Source organism: Sorex araneus, chromosome 1 (assembly GCF_027595985.1).
Source record: "Sorex araneus isolate mSorAra2 chromosome 1, mSorAra2.pri, whole genome shotgun sequence".
Classification (NCBI taxonomy): Eukaryota; Metazoa; Chordata; class Mammalia; order Eulipotyphla; family Soricidae; genus Sorex; species Sorex araneus.
The window spans coordinates 69,493,959-69,521,786 of NC_073302.1; the positions used below are offsets into that span (position 1 = coordinate 69,493,959).

General features: G+C 38.9%; 1 protein-coding gene across 1 annotated transcript in view; it reads left to right on the forward strand.

The window, feature by feature from the left end:
• The window catches only part of LOC101538484 (histone-arginine methyltransferase CARM1-like), a 306,619-nt gene that overhangs the window by 175,122 nt on the left and 103,669 nt on the right, over positions 1-27,828 (forward strand). Inside the window, exons 3-4 of the mRNA XM_004600332.2 lie at positions 4,743-4,849; positions 6,114-6,218. Coding sequence (XP_004600389.2) covers positions 4,743-4,849; positions 6,114-6,218 — 212 coding nt within the window. The remainder of the gene's footprint in view (positions 1-4,742; positions 4,850-6,113; positions 6,219-27,828) is intronic.

Here is a 27,828-nt window from a genome sequence, read left to right on the forward strand (position 1 = left end):
TCTAGACTAAGAGAGGTTAGTAAATTCTATCAATTGGTCATCACAAATTTATTTTTACTGATTATTTTCTGATAATTATATTTTTTATTCGTTTAGTTTTTTTAACCACGTAATATGAAGTTATTATATATGAAATATAATGTGCCTGCAATAATGATTACTGCAATATAATCCAAGTACAAAATAAAATGTAATGCAATATATTTTAGAAGCCAGAGTTGAAACTTAGTTAAGTAAATGAGAATAACAAGTATACTATATTATATTAAATTATTTTAATTTCTTTACATAGGTTAAAATCATATAACTGTCAGTCACTACAAATTGACTTTAGTTGATTTATTTTCTGATAATTCCACTTGCCATTTCTTTAAGTTTTGTTGGAATAAACAATTTAAAGTAAATTTGTTTTATGCCTGTCAAGGGGTAGGCTTGGGGACAGGGAACCTGGGGACTCTGGTGGAGGGAAGGGACATTGGTGGTGGGATTGCTGTTAGAAACAACTCCATTATGAACAACTTTGCAAATAAGGTGTCTTAATAACTTTTTAATGAATAAATAATACTTCCAACTTTTAATAAAAACTGGTGATCTATACACACAGTAGAATACTATTTAGCTATAAAAAGATAAAATCTTGTGTCTTGCAATAACATGCATGAAACAGGAGAGAATCAAGTCAATAACATGCTAAATGAAGTAAGTCAGAAGAAAAAAGACATATATTGATGATTTCACTTATCTGTGTGATATAAAGAAAGAAAATTGCAACAAGTTTCACTATCAGTCGTTACTGGTGCCTGCTTGAGCAAACCAATGAACAACTGGAGGACAGTGCTACAGTGCTATTTATTTATTTATTTATTTGGCTGATCTTTGTGAATATTTTATATATTCTCAGTATCAAACCTTTGTCTGATGTTTTGAATGCAAATTTTTCCCCATTTATTTAGCTCCCATTTAGTTTTAGGCCATGCTTACTTTGCCATGCAGAAGCTCTCTAATTTTATGTAGTCCTTCTTGTTTATTTTTTTAATTGTGTTGCTTGCCAGTGGTATCAGATCATTGAAAACAACTCTGAGGTCCTAATCTTGAAGTAGTCTACCTATAGTCTCCTCAATGTACTTTATAGTTTCTGGTTGGATCTTAAGGTCTTTGATTTACTTTGAACTGACTTTTGTGTGATGTCTAATATATGGATCCAGCTTTAATTACTTACATGACATTATTTAGTTTTCCTAGCACCATTTCTTAAAGATGCTACCTTTAATCCATTTCTGTTCTCAGCTCCCATATTGGAAATTAATATATGGGGTTTTGTCATAGGGTATTCAATTCTGACCCATTGATCAAAGGGTCTATCCATAAGTTTCATTTTTAAAACAGATTCCACATTTAAATGTAATCAGCCTTTTATGTTCTGATTTATTTCATCTCCACCGGATTCCTTTTTATTCATCATGATTGAGTAGTGTTCCATTATTCACATATTTTATACCACAGCTTCATTCTTGAGAGATGCTATTTTTATAAATATTTGGACTGGAGTGAGAGCACAGCGGGTAGGGTGTTTGCCTTGCACAGGGCCAACCCAGGTTCAATTCCTCCGCCCCTCTTAGAGAGCCCGGCAAGCTACCGAGAGTATCCTGCCTGCATGGCAGAACCTGGCAAGCTACCCGTGGCGTATTCGATATGCCCAAAACAGCAACAAGTCTCACAATGGAGATGTTACTGGTGCCCCCTCGAGCAAATCGATGAGCAATGGGATGACAGTGATACAGTGATTTGGCTATTGCAAATAATGCTACAATAAATGTGAGAGTGCAAATATCTCTTCAATAACTTGTCTCTATTCCCTAAGCATATCTGAGAAGCAAGATTACTTGATATGCTAGCACCTTACTTTTTACTTACGAAATTTCTGCTGTTTTCTGTGTTGTACCAATGCACTTTCCAACAAATAGTTAGCAAAGAGTCTCTTTCCTACACATTCTTTATTCTTCACAATGTATCTCCTGTCTTTGTGTGTGTTTATGTGTGTGTATGTGTATGTGAGTGTGTGTGTGTGTTTGTGTGTGTGACAGTGGAGGGTGAGGAAGCCACCACAACCATTTCTAAGCCAACCCAGGGTCTGATACTATGGTGTTGCTCAGGCGCTTGGGATCACCAGAATTATACCTTGTGGTGCTCAGGGATGAGGTGGGCCATGTGGCATTGAGACTTGAACCACAATATCTCTGGTCCTCTTCTCTTTTCAATAACAACCATTTCTCATTGTTGTGAGGTAATATCTCATGTGAATTTGCATTTCCCTGATTAGTGAGACTAAGATATGTACCTACTAGCCATTAAAATACTTAAAAAAAATTTAACAATAGAATCAATATTATTTTATTTTTGCAGTGCTGGTACACCTCATTGTTTATATTTGACCACTGTTATTTGCAATTACAAAATTTGGTTCTTCCAACTTTTCTTTCTGAACATTGTTTTTGCCATTTAGGTAGGATCTAAGTGTGATTTCATATAGATTTTAAGATTACCTTTTTGCTATCTTTGTGGAAAATGCCAGTGAAATTTTGATAGAGATAGAGTAAATATGTTGATTTCTTTGGGTACTATGTATACTTTGAAATGTTAATTTTACTATTACATAACCACAAAATATCTTTACATTTATTTTTGCTCTCAATTTCTTTCATCAATGTCTTACAATTTTCAGTTATGTAGGTCTATTACCTCCTTGGCTAAATTTTTTTCTGGTAGCTTATTCTCTTTGATGTTGTTAGAAATAGTATTATTTTTTAATTTCTCTTTATGTCAGTTTATTGTAAGTATACAGATATACAATTAATTTTTGTGTGTTTTGTATCCTGTAAATTTACTGAGTTCATTGATTAGCTCTAATATATATTTTTGGTGGCATTCTTAGAGTTGACTCTATGTAGTATCATGTCACCTACAAGTAGAGACAGTTTCGCTGTTTCTTTTATGATTTGGATAGATACATTTTTTTTGTCTAATTGCCCTGGATATGATTTTTGTTACTTGTTGAATAAAATGGAGAGAGTATGTACCCCTTGTTTATTACTAATTATAGGTGAAGATAAGATTTTATCTTATTTTTAAAAGAAAAATTATCAAATATCAGAAATTTGTTTGACAGCATTTTTTTTACCTTTAGTAGAGTTTGACAAGCAAATAATTAGATGCAGAATTTGAAGGAACATAATAAGAAACTTGCTGAAATTATCTACTGTCTCTGATATTTTCTTTAAGAATAAGTGTGGAAAGAAAATTTGTGTTCAGTGAAAGAACTTTGTGTGTCATTTATGTGGAAGATATTGACACATGGAAAACTAACACTGTATTGTTCAGTGAAAAGGCAGGTTATAAAATAATAAGTGTATTACTCACATCATAAATAATATAGAAATAGATTTGTTTGGTTTTTGTCGGGGGCCACACCGAGTGGTGCTCAGAGATTACTCCTGTTTAGAAAGTAATTAGCTTAATTAATTAATTAAGCTTTGTAACTATCTCACGGTGATTCAATAAAATAAGACTTAAAAATGTAAATTAAATAGAAGTGATAGAGAGTTAAGTGTCAAGAAATCAGTCCACGGGCTGGAGCAATAGTACAGTGGGTAGGGCATTTGCCTTGCACTCGGCCGACTCAGGTTTGATTCCCAGCATCCCATATGGTCCCCCGAGCACTGCCAGGAGGAATTCCTGAGTTTATGAGCCAGGAGTGACTCCTGTGCATCATCAGGTGTGACCCATAAAGAAAAAAAAAGTGAAACCAAGTCCAGAACTGGGTTGACTAGAGAATCTGTAAGTGCTTCAGTGTGGCAGGCTGGCATATAGTAGCTTGTACATACACAAGAAGAGAGGAGAGGGGAAAGAGATGGTATCTATGCAGGGGCAGGTAAAATATGTTAGGCCTGAGCTTATAGTGAATGTAGAGTATCTGTGAGCATTAATGATGCAATATGAGGTACAGGACAGAGACCCAGTCACAACCCCAAGGTGAGGAAGGAAGTGCTGACAGACCATGAGGAAGACAGGATAAGATTTGAGAGATTTTTCTGAGGCATAAGTCACAAAATTTGAAAACTGTGCATGCCATGTTATTTCTTAGTATAGCACTTCTGGGACTGTTTGAGCCTTCTCTTCATATTATTTTCCTCAAATAATGGAGAAAGCATTCCCCTGTATTCAAATAGCTAGGGAACTATTTATTTTACCTTTTCTATATGTGCCTTGAGAATACTAAATGTGAAAAATAAAACTCTGTAACTATGATAATAGAATGATATTATATGTGTGTATTTATTTATATACATATACATTTGGTATTCACATATATAGAGATAGATAGATAGATATAATTTGTTTCCTATTTCCAACCTTCCCCAGCGTACTTACTGAGAATAAAGCTGTGAACTTTGCAAGCACTGTAACAGGAGATTTCAATGAACCCCAGCTCTCTCTCTGCTCCATTATGCTCTCTCACTTGACATTTCTGAATGCAAATATGGATGACAAGTGTAAATAAGGGTGTCACACCTCGGAGCAGTACCCATTTCCACCTTGCCATTCTCTATCGTGCATGTGTTGGGGGATGAATTGCCATTTTAATCTTCTAATATTTTCTCAGTTGGAATTTAGTGGAGTGCAATGGTGACTTCTAGTTTTTAGTTTTCCATGTATAGAAATGAATCTGCTTTCTCTCCTTGCAGAATTCTGCATATTTTCAAATACCTTAAAAAAATGCTGGAAGGAGAAAAAAGAATACTCAGTATTCAGCCAGCGGACTGAAGAGGCGTCAGCTGCACAATACTTCCAGGTCAGGGAAGTTGGCCCGGATTAAATTGACTTGTTTCAAGGGGACACACACAGAGACACACTCAGACACACAGACACACAGACACACACATACACACACACACATCTCTGGTTATATCTAGGCCAGTTGGTAGATGGAGGGAAGATGATCAATGTACTGTGTGTTCTCAGGGTATGTCTCCTACCATCATGATTCCAGCATGTGAAATGAAACACTCTCTCAGTCACTTACCAAGCTATCAGGACTTGGAAGCATTGTTATATCTGTCTAAGCCTCAGTTTCTTCAGCTGAGGAAGAGAATTCATCTGAGTGTTGTGGTGATTTAAATTTATTCGGTAGGGCTGGAAAGGTAGTATAGCGGGTCAAGGCACTTGCCTTGCTCTTGGCCAACCTGTGCTCCACCCTGGTACTGCATATGGTCCCCCAAGCCCCACCAGGAGTTATTCCTCAGCACAGAGCCAGGAGCACTGTCAGATGTGACCCACAAACAAACAAAAATTCAAGCATTTGAAGCACTTGACACAGTACCTGTCTGGAACATAAATACTGATACCTGCCTGGAATAACAATACTGATAGTTATTCCTAAAATTATCAGTGCTCATGGATTTATCTGTACTGCATATATCACCAAATGACTGGAGTCAGGGGAATTGTCACCATCCCTACCTTCTGCCCCAGGCCCACCCTCTCTAGTTCTCTTTTCCTCTTCAGATTCATGAAGCCCATTTCCCCCCTCCCAATCCCTTTGGCCCTGGCCATTTCTTTCTTGACTTTCTTTTGATCTGTGCCTTCTCACACTGTCTGGTTTGGGAAGGGACACCCTAAATACCCATCTGGTCAATTTCCATGCCTAAATATATTGGATGGGTGAGCTGTCAGAGTCTGGGATTTGCTTAGATTCTAAGTATTTCCAGAAATTGACAATACTGCATCTTACCAGCCTCCAGGGTAAAGGGGTGCTATAGCAATCCAAGGGTCACAGTAGCTTTGCATAAAGTTGGGGTGCTCATACTGTTTGATCCATTAAAGAAGGTATATTTCAAAAGGGCTGCTGAATAATTTTTTTCGGAGAAGCTGGCAGTAGACAGGATAGGTTTGTAGCCTCCAGTTAGAGTTATAGTATATAGAGTCCACTGCATCTCTCAGAGCTGCAAACTTTTCTGCTAGTGTTGCCTCAGTCAAAGTCATTGTATAAAGCAAAAGCTCAGCAAGGAATTGTCTTATAGGTTGTTGACTCTTTCTCCTCTTATCTTTCCTTATAGTTTTATGGTTGCATTTCCCAGCAGCAGAATATGATGCAGGATTTTGTGAGGACAGCTACTTACCACAGAGCCATCCTCCAGAACCACATCGACTTTAGAGACAAGGTAATGTTGGCAGTAGGTTATTAATCTCTAGCCACTTTTAAGAAACATTGTCAAGATAGGGGGCATGGGAAAAATAAAGAAAAAAACACCCTTGTTAGAACTTAGAATCAGAATTAAGTCTTGATAGATGCACATTACCCAGTTATTCCATTTCTAATTACATAGCCAAAATAATTGAAGGCAGGTATTCAACTACTGCTACTACAACTACTAACATGAGAATGTTTATAGTAGCACTATTTATAGTAGACAATAAAAATTGAAATGATTCAACAACTATTCACTGTTGAATAGGTAAAGAAAGTTATTCATACTTATTTTACGCAAACATACATAAAGAGGAATGGAATGCTAATATATGATTCAGTGTGGGTTACCCCCCAAAGTGTGCTAAGTCAAAGAAAGTCAGTTACATCAAGCTCATACACATGGTTCCATTTATACTAAACTCCCAGAATAGTCAAATCTGTAAAGAGAAATATGACTTCTGGTCTCCAGAGGCTGGAGAGGATGGGGGAGTGGGAACTGGATGCTTCGTGGGTACTGGTTGCATTTGAGGTTATGAAAATATCTTCAAACTTGATAGAGATGTTGGTTGCACAACAGAGTGAATATACTAAATGCTAGTGAATTGTGCACTTTAAAGTAGTAAATGGTTCATTTTATGTTATGTGCATTTTACCTCAATAAATAAATTAAGCTTTGATTGCCAGGAGCTGAAGAGATTGAATGCACTATATTTTGGTGCATGTAACAAGTTAGTGGTTTTATTGCTAAGTAATGAATAGCTTGTACTGAGTCACTTTACTGATTTTTTTTCGTGGATTCCACAAATGCCTGAATTTATTTCCTTCACACAGATGATCTGGTTGGTAAATGATTATACAAATGCTGCCCATTATTCTCCTGCCTATTAAAAGCCAATGTTCAAAATACTAAGCAGCTAGTATTTTGACACATTATACAAATGCTGCCCATTATTCTCCTGCCTATTAAAAGCCAATGTTCAAAATACTAAGCAGCTCCTCTCAGAACAAGAGCATTGATTAATGGAATCAACATCTTGGGATCTAGTTTCATGTATTCCTACTAACTAGATCTGTGTTAGACAAAACACCAATCTTTTCAGAGACTCACAATCTATTTGCTGCCATAGTAATTGTGGGTTCATGCCCTTTGAAATTTGCAGCTTGATTTCCCTGGGAAACTTCTGGGAGACCATTCAGCTAATGAGCCCAGTGACTCGTGTTTCCCCATGTCTCTGATCATTTTCAGAGCCAGGGAGCTGTTCATCAAGTGAAAGTCCACATTCCACATTTTTTTTGCCTTATCTCCATGTTCTCTTTGTGATGTGCTTTAGCCAGTAGAATTTGAAGAAGAGACAGTGTGTAAGTTTCAGAGCTAAGGACTTTTATGGAAGCCTGTGATAACCATATATAAAAAAGTAGGTTGTAAGGTCACGTGGAGAAATGGCATCCCAGTTAATAGCCTGCATCAACTCCCATAGTTATGAGTGAGACCATTTTGGACTTTCCAGTCCAAACAATCCTCCAATTTCAGTGGGAAAATAAAGATGTGGGAGTCTAAACCTGCCCAGACTTTCCCAAGAATTGAGGGAAAAACTTTGGTTATCAGTCCAAAGATAGTCCTATGGTTATCAGTATACCCAACAACATTTAAATATGACCTTCGATGCAGCAACAGATAGTTAAAGCAGAGAGCAGAGTTACAAAGTAGTGATAGTCCTTTTATAGAAATTCATTTGCTAAGGCTTCTTCTCCCCACCCATGTCATCTCTGTCTTTCTACTGAATCCTCTATAAATATTTGTTGGGAGAGGTAATTGTACTTTTGAGTTCCAAGATTTCTACTTGACTTTATATTATCTACTTCTGAGTGGAAATTTCCTTTTTTTCCTTGGTTTTATATGTACATGATTTCTGGCTGGAATTTTATTTTCATAATAGCTCCTTGAAAGGTTTTGTCAGATTATTAAAACATCTATGCCACTGCTGTGCCAGCTTAAGTACATTGGCTCTCTTCTCCCAGGAATTTGATATTTTCATTATACTTCATATTCCAAGAAATATTTCACGCTGTTGCAGGTATTTTGAGAATTATGAGACTTCCAGTCTTGTTGAAACTTTTGTTTCCATTATCGTGCAACCTGGTTAGTTTCATATTGGAAGTTTCATCCCACCAGTTGGTCTTCAGAGGGCAGTGACTTATATATTGATCCAGTTTTTAAAATCTTGGCAAGGCTATTTGGATCCTCTGCATGTGTATGTTACGCAGGGGGCAATCCAGCACCTGGGTGGATATTTCTGCATTTTGATATGCTATTTAAGTTCAGACTCATGCAAGCATGGGTTAAAAGGATGCCAGGAACTTAGTTTAAAAACAAAGCAAAAACTCTATGGGATTGTTTTTTGCTAAGCTTTCCTTTTATGATCTTCCTAGTAATTCTTCTTCACACCAATCTCTGACCATGAAACTCACTTTGCCACGCACCCCCACAATTTTACCTATATATATGCTAGCACGGTGGACAAAGAGAGGCAAGAAGCAGTGGCCATTGACCTCAAACTTTGGGAACAACGATACCATTGAATACAGAAGTAGATACCCTTCCTCATGCTTTTGCGGCCTGTAGACTGATGCAGTCAGGTAGGTAGGGTATGAAAAAGCCAAAGTGGAAAAGGAAAGGAAAGAATGAAAGGAGACAGAAGAAGCAGGAAAGGGAGAAAAGAGAACAAGAAGAAGGTGGAAAGAGAAAACAGGATTTTTGCATTCTGAGCATCAGTAATTCCTTTTCCTGATGCTGAAACCACCCTAGAAATACTTTCTTGTCTAAGCTTTGTTGCCCATTCCTGTTGTATTGAGTTCAAGATGTGGGTGGGATGAGCGAGATGGTTCCCTAATATTTTAGTTCTGGTTTTCTCCCCCAGTCCATTGCTATTATTTACTTTCCAGAGTCTCTAAGTAGTTTTCCCAGTGCTGTGGGCACAGTCTTTGGAAAAGACAGAAATGGTTGGGTGAAGCGGGATTTCTCTGACTTACGCAGAATTGGCCATTTTTGAAAGGCCAGATCTTAACACACTGGTGGGTGAATACAGAAAAAGGGTTAAGGCCAGAAGTAGCCATGTTTGGCCAAAGGGTCTCATTTTTCCTGCATATGTCTAGTGTCCAGGAGCCTTGCTTTGCCATGGGTGCATACTTGACCATATATGAAGTGGATATCCCTAATTAGGAGAATCTGATTATGGTTGGTGGGCAGAATGAAGATGTAAAATTTTCTTTTCACCAGTACTTTGTATTCAGAATTGTGGTTAAGTGGGTTTTAATGATGGCAAAATAGATTTCTTTCTAATTAAAAAAATTTTTCCTTTAAATCTTAACTGAACTATCAGATACTTTTTTGTTGCTTGAGAAAGTTTCCTGGGGTGTAATATATTTTTATTTAGGGCAACCTATTTCCCTCTAAATTGGCTTAATTTTAATCTGAAATCTATTTTAAAGTTGGATTATAACTTCTAAAACCAGGTTCCCTAACTAATAATTCTACAAATTAGCCTGATATGCCTCACAGAATTTCACATGGATCATGTCACTTGACCATTTAATTTATGTATCTTTTAATCTGTAGAAACCAAGGTATTAGACCGTCCTTAAGGTTGTTCTCAGCCCTAACCTCATTTGAGTCTACAAAATACCCTTTCCTGCCAGCATGAAATGGGTTTATTTGCCAGTGAAATAAAATAGGCATCCATCTGTTGGGGTTTATGAAGGTGATAATTAATCACATGGTTCATAATTAATTATATCCCTTTCCCCCTCTGAGTTCTGAACCAATTTAGAAATAGACGCAGATGTCAGGTAGAAATCATGATACCAGCTTTATTATCTGTAATATTGTTTGGAGAATGAGGCATGAATCTGCAGCCAAACAAGGTTTCCTACCATTTTCCCCAGAACTGAACTTACCCACCAGCTTCTATACTGAACAACTGGTGTCACAGACAATTCTAGTGCATGCACAGCCAGACTCCATGTGGAGTACTGGGCGGGGGGGAGGGGTGTGTGTGCTTGACTAGGTGGTAGGCAGGCGGTCTCTCCACAGCACCTGTGCTCTGTATACAAGGTCTTATCTCAGAGTGTCACCTGCCAGTGAGGCTATTTCTACCACTGGGGTGGAAAGTAGGAGCTAATTGCTCTTACTAATCTCTCCTAGGAGTAAATATCTCTGCCCCTCTGAAAACTGAAAGCAAAGTGTCAAAGAATTAACATCCTTGACATTCTTTCAATTCCAGTGAAATTTAAATGGTTAGTCCCCTAACCACAAATCTATCAAATTTATCAGAGATCCAAAAGCTTAATTTTTTGCTTTGCTTTTTCTAGTGAAGACTATTTTCTTTGTTCATTATCACCATCACCATCATCCTGTTGATCATAGATTTTCTCGAGCTGTCTCAGTAACATCTCCATTTGTCCTAGCCCTGAGATTTTAGAAGTCTCTCTTTACTCGCCCTTCCCAACGGTGCCACATTGGAGGCTCTTTCAGGGTCAGGGGAATGAGACCCATCATTGTTACTGGCATATGAATATACCACAGGGAGCTTGCCAAGCTCTCCCATGTGAGGAAACTCTCAGCTTGCCAGGTTCTCCGAGAGGGAGAACTAGGCTATAAGTTGTCACGCATTTCCAGGAGCTTGGCTTTATAGTCTCTGGATGTTATTTAGGCACTGTGATTTTCAAAGTTTTTGACAGTAAAATCTCAGTAATACAATGTTTCAATTCCAATCCCAACACCCATGTCAGCGTCCCTCCACCAATTTCCCCAGATTCCCTCTTAGCTCCCAGCCTGCCCTTGAATAGCATTTTTAAGCTCAATAATAATAAGTTTGAGCAACATGCTTATAATAGTATGTTGGCACTAATGCTTTAAATATTTAGAGATGCTGAGGACCCTTTTTGAGTAAGGTCCGGAGTCTATAAGGACCCTCTATATTTATCAAACCCTTAATTTTTTTCTTCTTAAGAAATTATTGTCTAAAAATATATGATTAGGTATAATTGCCTAGAGAGGAGTTAGAATGACTGTGGTTTTTTTGGCCAGTCACTGATTTATTAAGGAATCTGGTACGTGCAAACTCTATGCTAAGTGATTTCCATACACTGTTTTTGTCTCAGTTAAAACTAATATCAGAAAAATGCCATGAGGCGAGTAACTTGTACACCAAATACTTCTCTCAGTGCTTGGAGACTGAAAGTTCAAGTTTAAGGTGTTGAAGGAGCCAGTATCAGGTGAGGGTTTGTTTCTTGGTTGCAGACAGCAGTCTTCTTGCTGTATGCCCACATGACCAAGGAGACACTTTCCTGTCTCTTCATCTGTGGATACAAGTCCCATTATGCACATTCCGTCTTTATGTAAATTGCCTTCTAAAGGCCCTATCTTCAAACACCATCACATCCAAGATTAGGGTTTAAGCATGAGTTTTGAGAGGGCATAATCATTTTGTCCATAGAAATTTTTGTTATCTTTATAATAACTTCATGATCGTGAGTTTCCACAGAAAAAAATGTGGGGGCATGCGAGGAACTCGAGTGTTCAGTGTCTGAGAACTGTTCCTCTGCCCGGCCGATGGCAATGGATGGACGAAAGACCAGGGGAACAGAGAAGCAAGACCCCAGGCTGGTTGGTAGATAGTTTATTTCTCTTTCCTCCCCAGGGTAGTCCGATCTCTCCCCTAATGGTGCAATTGTAGTGGTAGTTTTGGTTGTAGTCCCAGCCATCATAGTTCCATCATTTTAGTCTCCTCGTAGACCTCAAAGTCATCTCCTTCATGATCTCCTTCCTAGTCTCCTCATAGTCCTCAAAATTCCAAAGTCTCTTCCTTCCCCTTATAGCATAGTTATATAGAAATCATGAAGGGTGGGGTACACATAGGTGGGGTTAAACATTGTCATAACAACGAACAAAGGTAAAGCCACTTCTTCAGGTTTCTAGGAGATTAACTCAAGGAGGAAGTTCTAGGAGATAAATTTAAGGACAAAATCTCATCTGAGTGTTCAGCACTCTAGATTACTAGGAGATCTGCTCAAGGGCAGGATTCCACCTAGGGTGCATTGCTTTCTCCTTTCCTCAGCTAGTAATTCAGTTAAACAATCAATCTAAATTTATTTCTTATAACATTTCTAGTCATTTTGTATGAACACGGTTAAGAGATACATTAAACTTAAAGGTTGTCTCTTCCTGGGGACATCTTACTATATATTCCAGGTCACAGTCCTCAGGCCAGGATAGTCTTTCCTAACCTCAGCAGGGTCCTTATTCAGTTACTACTTTATGGGTCATGACAGAGTTTGTTCTATGATCATGTTCTTTTTTTAAAAAAAATGTATTGAATCACCGTAATATAGTTACCATGACCATGCTCTTAACTTACTATACTTATGGCGCTTAGCTTGTCTCCTTTCAATGCTAGGGTACCTTATAACTTGCTCTGGGTCTATCCAGTCCCTTTGTTGGGACCCTGCTTTTGGAGTGTTAGAAACTAAGGACAACTGAGCCTTCTCCGATTTTATACAACTAGTAAATAAAAAGGTCAGGATGACAACCTAATTAGCACTACATAGGAGCTCACGCATGTAACTCTAGAAGGGTACTGCCTAGGAGAAGTTTGGCTGACATTGTTAAAGAGATTTGTTTCTCTGAACCCAAGAATGGGTAAAACCCCATGAAGGGCCAGAGTAGTAGTTCATCATGCAGGGAACTTGCCTTTCATGCAGTGGACCCAGATTCCATCCCTGGCATCACATACAGTTCCTAAGCCCTGCCAAGAGTGATCCCTGAGCATAGAACCAGGAGTAAACCATAAGCACCTCTGGGTGTTGCCAAAAATTAAAACAAAATAAAAAATAAAAACAATAAAATGCACAAATATATGAGGCATCATTGAGCACATCATGAGCACTGGATCTAGAGAACTGAGTTCAAATCCAGCTTAAGAGCCAAAGAGATAGGAACAGTGGATAAGGCACTTGCCTTGCATGCAGTTGACCTTGCTTTGCTACCCGGCACTCCATATGGTCCCCAGAACCCTACCAAGAGTGATCCCTAAGCTTAGAAATCTGAGCAGAACGAAGTGTGGTCACACAACCAGGAAAAAAAAAAGTTGGAGCATACTGAAACTCCAACTTGGCCACTTCCCCTGCACCTGGTGTTGAATGTTATCTGGTTTGTCTTGAGGCCGTGGGCAGGCTCTCAGCTAACTTTGTGCATCTATGTTATTTCCAAGTGTACTGCCTATTATTAGAGTCTTATGAAATGTCCCATAACATGAGCTCAGCATACTTGTATTATTATGATTGTTATTATTATCATTTGATAGTCCTGAGATGGCTCTGATGTTTCCCCTCTGCTCTAATTGTGAAATCATTTAAATCTTGATTTTTGTTAGGATTTTGCCTCCTTCATGCAGTTACTTTGTTTTGTTTTGTTTTTTGTTTGGAGGCCACGCCCAGCAGTGCTCAGAAGTTAGTCTTGGCTCTGCACTCAGGAATTACTCCTGGATGTGCTGGGGGGACCATATGGGACCATACCTTTTATAAGGAGCCAACCGAGGATCGAACCCAGGTTGGTTATTTCTAAGGCAAGAGCCCTGCGCACTGTACTATTGCTCCAGCCCCTCCTCCATGCAGTCTTAATAAAAACCCGTTCTTGGCCAGACCACTGCTAGCTCAGAACTCCAGTTGGAAACCATCCATGAAACTGACCCTGCTGGAACCCGTTCCTGCTCCCTTCCTCAGAGTTTCTGTTAATTGCCATCTGGCTATTTTTAGGTTCTGCAAGTGTGCCTAGGGCACATGCAGGGAAGTCCGCCCTGCTGAGGGTGTGGGGCTGTGTGAGCTGTAGGGTTTTAATTTGGAAATGTTTTGACACTTCATTTGTCAGGGTACCAGTTGCTGGAAACTTGTGAGAGTAAGCAGGAGCCAAGAGCTTCTTCTTATTTTTTTCTAAATCGGCATGTTCACATGGGAGAGGATCCCTAGTTGCAACAGCTGCTTGGGTGCATCCAAATGTGAAGCTGACTGGGACAGATGGAATTCAGAGATTTGAAGGCTTAAAAGAAAACATAAATAACAACAACGAACATGCAGCAACCTGCTCAGATTGTCAGCCAATATGCAGATGTGCAGAGCCTGAGTGACAGGTTTCTTGGGTGTGCGGGTTTGTTGTTAGTTCGGTCAAGGGCCCTCAGGTACAATTGCATTTCTGCTCTGAAATTTCCCCCAACCCCACGGACGCACCCACATACTATAAGCACTGAACATGCTGTCTTAACCTGGCACACTGAGGCCTGACCTTGATGTTCCATATGTTTAGAGTCTGCAGCCCAGGCCCACTCAGTACTCTTGTCTGTGAACTGGAACTTGTTTCCTTCCCTTTCCCTCTTCCTTCCCTTTATTGCTGATGTTGCAGTGACTGAAGTTGCATGCATTGCTTTCAATGCTCCAACAACAGTCCTTAGCAGTTAGTTACAATTTTTCGCTGGAGGGCTCGCACGTATGCTGAATGAAGTGTACACTCTTCCATTGTGGTGCTTGAGATACTCTGGTTGTGGTATTTGCTGAGAGATCATACGCAAAAACAACCTCCAAAATCATGCTGTGTAACTGACCCTGGAAGGAGCCTTCTTGCCAGATAAGGACACCACAATCATCACATCTTTCCCCTGAGCCACTCAGTGTTGTCCTTGGAGCTTCTCTCTGGTGCCCTGTAACTCAGAGGTGAATGGGAGAGATCTCACCCCAGTGGACTCTACACTCCTTACTTCTTTACAGCCGAGCCCTTGCATGCAAAACACCATTTACTAGCAGAGCAATGATCATGCCTGTGCTTTAGCTGCAAAGGTTCTGAAAGGCAGCATTGAACACCTTTAGCTTCCCTGGCAGGAGGCTGGCATTGGCTTTATAGCTGGGTTGCCATGCTTGTTATGACTGAGATAAAATATAAGGAGTCAGTTGCTGAGAAGCACAAAAAGAACAGCAAATATTCATCGTATCATACATGAGCAATGTAATATATTAGTCTAGTAGTATAAATAAGGGACCAGAACTATACTGGCTTAACTAACTTGCTATTGGATATGAAACTACTAAGTCTTAGAGCTATAGATACTGGAGGAAACAAGCCTTTATTAGTCCTTGACTTAGGAAGCAACAGAAAAGCATCCTGTGTATGTTCTAAGTTGGTGGTAAAACTGGTATGCTATTCACCAAGGTGACTTTTGAAATATGAATTGTGGCAGGATGTGATTGTGAAAAACAGTCTCTGATATTCAGATACATATTTTTATAATCTATACTGACACCATTCATATCAGATTTAGAATCCTCCTTAATCCTATAGAATACTTTAACTTGACAGATATCAACTCAAAAGACCCTATTTTCAAATTGGTCACATTCACAGGTTCTTGGTAGATAACAATTTTGGTGACACTAGTCACACTAGTCAGTACAGTGCTGAGGTCACAGTTTATGTTGGGTTATTGATCACAAGAATTTATTCCTCAGATTATTAGTTTGCTGTGATCAAGGTGAAGAGGCAAAAAAGTGAGTCTTGGTATTAAGTGGTGTCTTTTGCCCCAAAATCCCCCAAGGGGCTTTCACATGGGTTTCCCAGCAGTGACCTGAAGCAGATAACAGGTCTGTGCCAGGGTTCTCCTGAGCTTGAAGAGAATCTGTCCCTAAAAGGGTGCTGGAGAAAGGTGCCAGAATCCACAGAGGCCAATACTTTGTATAAAAACAAAGTTCAACTTTAATAGGGTACAAGGAAGCCTGAAAATGCAGTGGCCATAGTGTTTTGTTTGTTTGTTTTGTTTTGTTTTTTAGGGCATTTGGGGAAAAAGGAGCTTGGAGTAAGGTAGGTATGTTAATAGATTGATTTCTAGTCCAGTTCAGTTTTGTTTAAAGCTCATCTTTGCACCCTTCGAGATGGTAAAATATGACCTTAGTCTTCTGGAATTTAATTTGAAACTGGGTCCAAAACACTTAACCACATGGTGACTATAATAATTTGATGAGGTATCACATGCTGAGTTTCAGCACAACACGTGAACACTGCAGACATAACCAGCGATCTGAAACAGAAAGAGTGCAAGCTTCAAGACTCTGTCTGGCTTACTCAGGCTTGTTGGGGTTAACTAGACTTTGCAGCTGCAACAATCAAACCCCAAGTGTTTTAAACCATTGTTTAAACTAAGAAACCATTATTTCCCACTAGTATTTAGATCCATCATTGGTTAGCTAGAAACCATGCTTTGTTTCATTCTCACTGCTGGACCCAGGGTGAGGGAGCAGCTGCCATAAGAAACATTACTAGAGAGGAGAGAGTGGCACATTGCCCAATCTTCAATCTCCCACTCGACAGTGGCCCAAGATACTTCTGAGCACATTACTTGAGTCAAAGGGCATCTGATCACTCCTAATCACAAGAGTACAAAGAAGTACAGTTCTACCATGTGCCCATAAGGAGAACTAGAAATATTTGGTAAATGGCACTAATGACTATCATACCAGATGCCACTTTTGCAAAATCATTAAAGAAGAGACAGATTGTGAAGGTGATATTTTCAGTATATGGGCTGTGCATGGGAGGAAACTAGGAAATAGAGGAGGTTTGAAGGATTAATATTTCACTTGCAAGTTTTTTTTTAAAGTTATTTATCTTGTTAATTGAATCACGGTGAACTACAAGGTTACAAAGACATTTTCTGATTGAGTTTCAGGCATACAGTCCTCCAACACCAATCCCTTGATCAGTATCCACTTCTTTCCATCAATGTCCCCAATTTTCCTCTTGCCGCCCAGGCTGCCTCTGTGGCAGGCACTTTTCCCTCCAGCGCTATTCTAGTGTTCCCTTCCCTAACTTACCTCACCCTCAGCCCCATCCTTGCCACAGTGGCAAGCTTCCTACTCAAGACCAATCCTCCTGTTCTTTATTTCTATTGCATTTTGGTATTTGATATTCCCGTACGAGTTTCTGATACGGTTTTATTTATTGAGTTACTCTGACTTCTGCTTAGTAAATCACCAGCCTCCTAAATGCAGATTATTTTAGAAAGCTCCTAGGACTGCATTTCTAAATTTCTCCCGTTCCTGCTAAGGCAGTGTCAATTAGGGCTATCTGAATAGCCACTATTGACTAGAGATGTATATTGAAGACCCATTCAGTTCTAACATCTAAGATTAATTACTTTGAATATCTACTTTCCAGAAAAACAACTTAAGTTAAGAGAAAAAATAATAAGAAGCACTAAATTGAACAAAAAAGTCAATTAATATACAGTTCTAAATACTGTCTGCTATCTATTCTTTTCCAACATTACACCAGGAATCAGACTTTGATGAACTTAGAACATGCCAAAATTCTCTATTCAATTAATTCTCTGAATCTAAAATATTGAAAGAGAGAGACACTCAATTTCAGAGGTATAACGTAAATTTAGATTTCTGAAATTTTAGAAACCTAGAACACCTAGAATCACAGAAAATAACACCAATAAAAATGTGGAGCTTGTGCAGCCACCTAGGTCCCCCAAATCACCAAGGAGGAGACAAAGCTAGTAAGAAGGGCAATCTCAGGAAAATAAGGAAGGGAAGGGGATGAAAGGTCAAGCAGGAAAGGATGCAAGTCCAAGGCAGCGCATTACTGAGCTAACCACAGCTCTGTAAACTATTTGCTTACTGAAACTTTCAAAGAGGCATATGATAGGCCAGAGAGATAGTTCAGGACCTAAGTGCTGCTTGGATATGTCTGACCCTGGTCTGAAATGTAGCACAGCATAGGATCCCTCTAGCACTGTCAAGAATGATCTCTGAGCACAGACCCAGGTAAAGTTAGTCCATGGTTTTTGGACACATCCACACAGCCAGATGTGTCCAAAAACCAACAAAAGCAAATCAAAGAGGCATATGATGCAACTTCTTCGAGTAGTTCTACTAAAGGAAGAAAGTAAAAACAATTTACTCATGGCTTCCATCTATCATTAGTCAAAGTTGGCCTCAAGTATAAGGGTTCGAACTTCTTCAGGGTTGCATGTCTGAGAGTCATTTTGGTGAAGGAGTGCTTGTAACATGCCTCAACAGGAGCATGGTAAGGGACAAAATGTGTGCAGGAGCACTGTTTACAATAGCCAGAATCTGGAAAAAACCCGAATGCCCTAGAACGGATGACTGGTTGAGGAAACTTTGGTACATCTATACAATGGAATACTATGCAGCTGTCAGAAAAAAGGAGATCATGAATTTTGTATATAAGTGGATCGGCATGGAAAGTTTCATGCTGAGTGAAATGAGTCAGAAAGAGAGAGACAGACATAGAAAGATTGCACTCATCTATGGTATATAGAATAACAGAGTGGGAGACTAACACCCAAGAATTGTAGAAATAAGTACCAGGAGGTTGACTCCATGGTTTGGAGGCTGGCCTCACATTCTGGGGAAAGGGCAACTCAGAGAAGGGATCACCAACTATAATGTAGTCGAAGGCCATGTGGGGGAAGGGAATTGCGGGCTGAATGAGGGCTAGAGACTGAGCACAGTGGCCACTCAACACCTTTACTGCAAACCACAACAGCTAATGAGAGAGAGAGAACAGAAGGGAATGCCCTGCCACAGTGGCAGGGTGGGGTGGGGAGAGATGGGTTTGGGGAGGGTGGGAGGGATGATGGGTTTACTGGTGGTGGAGAATGGGCACTGGTGAAGGGATGGGTCTCGAACCTTGTATGAGGGAAACATGAGCACAAAAGTGTATAAATCTGTAACTGTACCCTCACGGTGATTCACTAATTAAAAAATTTTTTTTTTAATTTAAAAAAAATTTAAAAAAAATGTGTGCAGGAGTGAGCTGAGCACTGTATTGGTACTGTTGTGTGGCATGAGGACTAGAAGATAATATAGAAGTTTCCTTAATTGCAGTGAATGTAGCCACAGTAATAATGAAAGCCAGCTCATTTGCAGCAATCAGTGCAAATACTTCCTACAGGCCACCCTGGCCAGACAGTGAATCAAGTGTTCCATTTTGGCATGGGCAACCAACCAGAATGCCCTATAACCAGTCACAAGCCAGAAACCTGCTGTCAATCTAGACTTTTCATCTTTCCAAGTTTTCAAATTCTTTAACTTGTACTCAAACTTATCTTTTTTGCAACTCTTCCATTCCCCTCTTCCCTACGGCTATCAGTTAGTTCTGATACTTATTATGGAATTCTTGGAATAATACAGATATTTTGCAATTAGTTTCTCTGCTTGTTAACAGGTAAGGTATCTTTGGCTTCAAGTCAGAGAAAAATCTGAAATTGGCTGAAACAGTCAGTCAGTGTGACTCCAAGGTGTTTTAGTCCAATTACTCTGAGCATAACATTCAAACTTAACTATGTCCAGAAAAGAAGAGAATTTTAATTTTTACACAGAAGATGTCATTTTTAGAACATGGTAAATCTATTCCAAGAATCCTTAGTGGGCTTTCCTAAGGTTTTATTAAGCAGCCACCTCACCTAAACCCATCACTGACCAGAAGAATGGAACTGCCTACGATTGAAACCAATCAAAATTCCTACCTAGGATGGGGGTTGGTTAGTCAACTGGGGGAAAGTCAATGCTCAATAAAGTCCAAGCTCTGACAGAAGGAGAAAGGCACTGATGTTAGTACTGGCCATTATCTACTTTGCAACCTCAGCTCTTTCACTCCTCACTAGGGAAATGCAGGCCACCAATATGACGCTGCTGAATTGCAGCTACGAACAGATTTATTCGTGGAAAAATTTTTATGCTCTTTTACTTAGTGATGAAGTCAGAGCTCCTTCATGCTGGATACAAGTACATCTGAGATCAAGCATTTGCCAGCTTTTCCAGCTTTAATACTTGCCATTTTCATATCCCACCCTTCTCCCTCTAACTCTTCATTCTCCTGTGGAGAACTCTTCATTCACGACATCCCCAATGGGACCCATCCTATCATACCTTCTGGTTTTTTTTGTTTGTTTTGCACCTCATTTTCGGAGCTTCTATCCCTTCTTTTATTCAAAAAGCACAATATTTAATCTCCTTTCAAGGAGATTAAAGGGTGATCTTAATTAACTTTTTCCAGGCCCCTTGGTAGAACAGACTATTCCTCCTTCCTAGTCTATATATTTTACATAGTCTATCATTGCCATCCATTCTTTTTTATATTTTTCTTTCTCCCTTACCAGAGAGTAGCACTCTATTGATCTTTTCATTGATTGCCAGAACCTAGCAGTTGGTAACAGGAGACACTTAATAGAAGTCTAATGAAGCAGGCTCTCTGGAGATGGGTGAGGTGTTAGAATGATGTGTGCTTGAAAAATATGATTAACAGTATTGTAAATCCAAGTACATCAATGAAAATAACACATAAAGAAAGAGGAAGGAAGTGGGAAAAGTGATCACATTTCCTTTGTATGTAGAATGAAACAACTGAAAGCAGACAAGCTAGAAAGAAACAGCAAAACTTATTCCTAGATGTGGTTAAAATTATACTGTCTAATGTCAGGTAAGGAAGGGACTGTGGAAGGAATGGACAGAGAGCAACTGTTTGTGGTGAACACACTGGCCCTTTGATGGTTAGCATCCTAGCAGCTACACACATGAAGAAGTATGAAACTAACCCCATCAAGTTTCAGAATGTTTAAATCAATTATAAGTCAACAAAAAGAAAAGAAACTGAAAATACCCTGATACATAAAAAATACTTAGAGAATTGATGGATTAGTGAAAGCTTTATCCATCCTCTGTATGAATTATTTGGAGTAATGCATTATTTAAATCCAGACAACACTTTATTTAAAGCAAGTTTCATTGCACAGCAAACGTATACTATTGACTTATGAGCAATTGTCACTGCAGAAATAATGAAAGTGCTAATTATCCAAACAGGAGCTAAGTCTAAACTGCAGAAGTCATAAAGGGGATCTCTTCTGTAGTGAGATGCTTTGGAATTTTTCCCCCTCTGACAAAAGCTAAAGTAATAAGTGTGATGGACTGCAACAGACTGTGCAGCTCTCTCAGTTTGCTCCTTCCTGGCAGCTGTTCAGTTTACTTGTCAGTCAATTGTCTATTGGGAGAATTGGGCACAGTATGAGAAAGCCAGCAACTCATCATAGTCACAATGATGATAAAGTACATGGCGCTGTGCAAGAGTGTGAAGCACATGTAACTTCTGATATTCCAGGGTGGTACCAGAGATGTGATAAAATTATGGCTGGAAGAAACAGTGATGGCCTTGTTTAGATGGGTAGAACACAGAATTGAAGCATAGGAAGCATACAAAAATGATGGCTAGGGTTTTTTAATTCAAAACACTCACTGATGTGGTAAACATATAAAGAATGTATAGGTAGTAAGTGATATAACTTACTAATGATGATGATTTAACTTACTAGTGATGAATTGATTGTGAGATAGATAATGAGTACCTTAATATTGGAATTTCAAAAACATCTCAGTGGAAAAAAAATGGTCAAGTGTGATCAGTATTTCTGTGGCCTGAACACTAGAAAGAATAACTTTAAATTTGTAAGTGAAGGAACTGGCTAAAAACTTAGACTTTGAATTTAAAGCATCTTAATTTTAATTAATGAAATTAAAGCCCATGCATGCCATTAACATGCATGGGCTTTAATTTCATCTTATTTTCAGTCTCATTATTTTCAAGATGGAGAAAATAAGTAGAGCTCACATTATAGACTTGTTGTCACAAGTGAGGCAGTATCTACAAAGTACAAAACAGACACAGCTCCTAAGAAATATGAATTAAGCATTGTATATTTGCTTTACTTTTACTTTATTACGCAGGGGTATACTTGTTTCACACTTCCATAGGACCTGAATATGTCTTGTTAATTTTAACCTAGTCACCCCCAATAAATAGTTTTGAACCTGCTCAGAGCTCTTTTAAACTTATCTAAACATTCTGTAGAATTTCTCTGCGTAGGAAAACACAGGAGTATGTAATTATAATCATCTGCACAAGAAAAATGATGACCTTACATTTAAAATTTTAAAACTAATTTATTTATAAATAAATTTATAGAACTTTTGGTCACTGCTACATGGAGCCTTTGTTCTATTTTTCTCTTATTGGTTCTGACCGGAATTTTGGACAGGGTACTGCCCCATAAAAGTTCCAAATTAGCTCTGTCTACAATAACTTCTTGTGCATGTAAGATGAGATAAATATGATTTTTCTCTTGAGAGGAGCAATATACTTAAAGACCTAACTGTACTATAATGTGATGATAAGATGGAACCTCAAAAGAACATTATGCTTTGGAAACTTCATTTTATTTGACACTTGGAGAGAGAGCTCAGTGTTGGGACTCATACTTTGCATCACAAGACCCCAGCTTCAGTTCCAGCACTTCATGATTCCCCAAGAAATGCTAGGTGTAGCCCTGATACCTCACAGCACTGCTGAACCCAAGCAGCACTGCTTCTCAGGCTAATCATTGAACTCTCTGGACCGATTGACAGCATCCGCCCCTGAGATTCCCAGGGCTTCCTGAACTCTGCTTAGGAGGTACTCCACTCCCATGTCCCCCAAAAGAAATATAGGGGGGCTAGAGTGATAACACAGCAGATAGGGCATTTGCTTTGCATGCAGCTGACCCGAGTTCGATTACCAGCACCCCATATAGTCCCCCAAGTACTGCTAGAAGTAATTCCTGAGTGCAGATCCAGGAGTAACCCCTTAGCATCACCTGGTGTGACCGAAAAAGGAAAAAGAAGAAGGAAAACAAACAAACAAACAAACAAGAAATATAGGATTTGTTAAGCAGGCCAAAAGCACTTTTTCAGGGATTTAACATATTGGCAATTTATAATCCCTATTTTCTGTTGAGTAAGATTATTCCTTCCTTGTAGTGGGAAGACACATTATAATTTATTCCAATTGTTCAACAGAGATTTTGTGAGGGTCTTCATTATGTGCCAGATCTCTGCTGTGCTATGTGTCAGGGATTCAGTAGTGAACAAAAATACTAATATAAATCGATCCTTAACTAAACTTATAATCCAGAGGAGGGAGCAGATATTTATTATTTAACCATTCCTTAATAAAACACTGTAACTAAATGGGGCCAGAGTGATTAGTGCTGCAGATACACTTGCCTTGCATGCAGCCTACCTGAGTTTGATCCCTGGCATCACATATGGTGCCCTGAGCCCCACTAGGAGTGACCCCTGAGTACAGAGCCAAAAGTAAGCCCTGAGCACTGCAGGTGTGACCCCAAGTACCGCCCCTGCCTCAGGTTGTAACTGTGGTGAGTGTTATGCAGGAAGAGTAGGAGGTGATCCAAATGTATACAAGAGTACTTTATTTAGTTTTGGAGAGAAGCAAAACTTAAAAATTCTTCATTGACACAGATGTTTGATATCTGAAGGCTCAGCTGGTGTTGGACAAGATCCCTGTAGGCGAATTGTAGTACAGTGCATGGAGTGATTTAATGAAACTCTTTACAAAGATGCAGGCAGAGTTATAAGAACCAGAACCCTTGCCTGAGTAGAGACCAGTCACCACCTCTCGGTATAAAGAAGCACAGAGAAGAGACAGTAGCTGGAGAACTGAAGAGAACAGTCATTGCTATAGGAGATGAAAGCCCAACAGAGCTGTTGCTTGGTAGAGGAGATACAGTCTGTGGAAATTCATGAAAGAAGTAAGAATCCAGGAGCAGAAATTATATGCCTTTATTATCCACACTCAAATTGACCACTATCCTTTTTTTGTCTCTACTGATCCTAATGAGAGATATGGCAAGAAAGTTTATTGATATAGTTCATACAGGCCAAACTCCTGACAAAGATCGGGATGGAGAAGAATGGGAAATAGAACTGGATGAATAAATAGAAAAATATCTAGATAATGGGCATTGAAGTAGCTTTAAAAATGAAGACGCGGGGCTGGAGTAATAGTACAGTGGACAGGGGGTTTGCCTTGCATGTGACTGACCCAGGTTCAATCTCCAGCACCATTTAGGTCTCCTGAGCACCACAAGGTATGTCTACAAAACAAACAAACAAACAAAAATAAAAAGACTGAAAAAACAAACCCAAACAAAACATCATAGCCTGATACCACAGAGTATGTAGCAGGGGACACCTAGGTGAAAGGAGCAGCCTGTGCTATGAACCTGTGGCAGAAATGAACTTGAAATCTGCTAAGAAGGTCTGTGTCAGGGCAGAATGCTTTCTCAGATAGAAAAATGACCCACAGAACATCTTCAGATCATAAGCAAGGAGGAAGGATAATCCAATAAAGAGAGACAGAGCACAACATTTTGGTTCATTAGGTAACTTAGAGATCAATATAAGAAACTGACCAAAAAGTGGAAGATAACAAAGGCGAATGACACAGTGCACAGAGTAAAGCTTGAATAAAATAAAGGTATTCTGATTTGAATGCTTGCCTTTGGAAGCAAGAGCACTCTGAGAGGCCAAATGGATCACAAAAGTAATATATTTTTTTCCCAAATAATTCAAGGAGATATTGGAATTAGGAAACTGCTATATTGTATTATCTTATTTAGTCATTTACTAATTTCAACTGATATTTGTTAATGATTTTTATGTCTCCTACTGTGCTAGTTACTAAGAGACTAATGATATGAATCTTGTCTTTAGGAAGTTCGCAGACTAAGTGGGGAAGATAAACATGTAAAGAAATATTTGCAATATCTTCTGCTTAATAAGTGCTATAAGAAATTAATCATAACAGGTTTACAGGAGAAACTTCAGATAATCTATTTATTAGTGAACCTAAATCAGGCTGTAAAGATCAGGAAAAGTACCCATAGATGTGTTATCTGACCATGAAAGTTCACATATCTTGTCTTGAAAGGATGAGTTTTTCAGGTGAAAAAATGAGAGGTAGGATTTAATCCAAGAAAAATGTGTTGGTCACTATATATCACCTAACAATCAATCGCTAGATGTTCTGTGGTCTAACATTATAAATTTCTTGCTCATGCCACATCCAGTATGTTTAAGTAGTGACTCAGGAATTTGAATTTTTCCATACTCAAAAACTGATCCTCAATGCTATTTTTATTTTATACTGTTTGTGGCTTGCAAACATTATTGCAAACCACAGGAAGAAAAAATGCTAGACTGTGAGGATGATAACCATCTTGGCTCGGAAGTTATACTCGTCACTTCTCACCTTCTTATAACTTACCAGAACTAGTCACATGGCCATATCTAGATACAGACAGCTTGGAAAATGTAGTCCTGACTGCTCTTCAATAACATTACTGTGAGTGTGAACCTTTAGTAGGTTATTAGTTTTTTCTACTAAAAGAGCTTGAACATGAGGGAGTCTGTAACCAGAGCAAGGGATATAGTTGCTGAGTCTAAGATGTGAGGACAAAGAAGGGAACCATAGAAAAAGATGGAACCATTAGAGTATTTGATTATAGTGTGATAGATTAGATTTGTGTTTCTTCACAGCTCTATCCCTTTCCTCCTATGTTTTGCTATACAGAAGATAGTCATGGATAATGCAGAAAGACTATCATTCCTGGATTGTCATTCCTATTTGTTATAGGAATGACATGTTATACTTAAGCTAAAAACTTAGTGTTCCAAAGCCCCTGTTTCCTTATAAGTAAATTAAAATGGCATTATATATACTCTAGCAAAATGAGGCATAATAATCCAATAGTTTCAGGGGCACCAGGGAAATAGTACCTGTGCTAGGGTGCATTAAAGGCTGTTTGATCGCCTGCGATACATGACCTCCTGAGTATTTTCTGGGTGTAGCACTTGTGGTCCCCTAACATCATAAGGATTGGTGCTGTAGGCACTGAGTGGTCCTGGGGGACCCAGTACCCGCATAAGGCCTAAGCATCACTGCATCCTTGGTCCTAGCCCTGAACTGCCAGTTCAGTTAACTGATTATCCCTTGGAGTGACTTTCATGGATACTCAACTATCCCAAACCGACCCAACCCAAAACCAAAAAAGCAAATAGTGTTAGAATACCACCCTTCGGTATCTTTCAACTGATTTTCATTCTCAATGGTGGTTTTATTAATCTCCTTTTGACATCAATGTGCAGATCATTTTCCCAGGGACATGAAAGTATACTTTCACACCAAGGTCATGAAGTTATGTGACGTCAACTAATGATGGAGAAAAAATGGGCACACAGAGAAGATGAGTGGATAAAAAAAAATTCTATGGTACATCTACACAATGGAATATTTCACAATTGTTGGGGAAAATTAAGTTATGAAATTTGCTTACACATGGATGGGCATGGAAAATATGCTGAATGAAATAAGTCAGAGGGAGAGGAACATAAAATCATTGAACCCATTTGCAGGATATATATTTTAAAAAAACACTATGTAAATAATACCCAAAGACAGTAGAAGCAAGGGCCTAAAGAACTGGTCTATTGTAGGAAGCTTGCCATAAAGGTGGGGGAAAGTGCAATTAAGACTGAGAAGGCACTACTATGACAATGATAGTTGGACAATAATACATAACTGATTTGGACAAGTACTGAGTGCTGAAAATGATATATGATACCCTTTCAGTAACAGTTTTGTAAACTACAGTGATTAAAAGTAAAGGGGGGAGGAGGGTGGGAGAGAGATAGAGGGAAAGAGAGAAAGAGAAAGAGAGAGAGAGGATAGGGAGGAAGGGAGGGGAGAAGGAGAGCGGAAAGTAATTGCCAGAAAGACAGGCTGTAGGGTGCAGGAGGGAAACTCGAGACATTGGTGGGAGATAGTGGACATTGGTCAAGGGATATTTACCTAAATCTTGTACAACTAAAATTCAATCCTGAACGACTATGTAACTTTGTATTTCACCATGATTCGATACATCTTTTTAAAAAACCTAAACATTCTCTTTGACAGACACCCCCTCTCATTTTTAAAACAAAAAATAATGGTATTTAACCCTCCACAATTTTCCTTTTAATATTAAATGGCTTACGTAGACAAGATTAAATGTCTCTCTTTTTCTTCACCTTCTCTTACCAATGCTCCTAAGTTAATAAGTGAAAGTAATTAATTTTAAATAATACAAAGACATGAAAGGTACATCTAATAGAACCCTAGAAAAATAGACAAAAAGCTCCCTGATCCATTTCTAGTGCACCTGTTACCAGAAGAAGCAGATATAATTTCCATTGTCTCTTGATTATTCATCCTTAATTTGGACTACATATGGAATTTAAAGTGTTACATTTTAAAATTTAAAAGGACCAGGGAAGGTTCTTCTGAGTGTAGTGCATCTTTCCTTAGAGCTACAGATTGTACCCTCCAACTTAATGTCCTCCACTTTCTAAATATCAGGCCTCAGTGTTCTTGCAACAGTCCAGAGCCGCATGAAGATGATTTATTTCACAGGTAGGATGAGGTTAAGTGAATCTTGGTATTTCTAAAACTGTAGACAGCCTGACAACCCATTCCAGGGACTAGGTGGCATTTTAAATTGGTAATGTTCCTAATTACCCAAACCCTAGGAAACCATATGGAATACAGCCACAGCTCTAGAACAAATGTCCGTGAGCACTGTGAG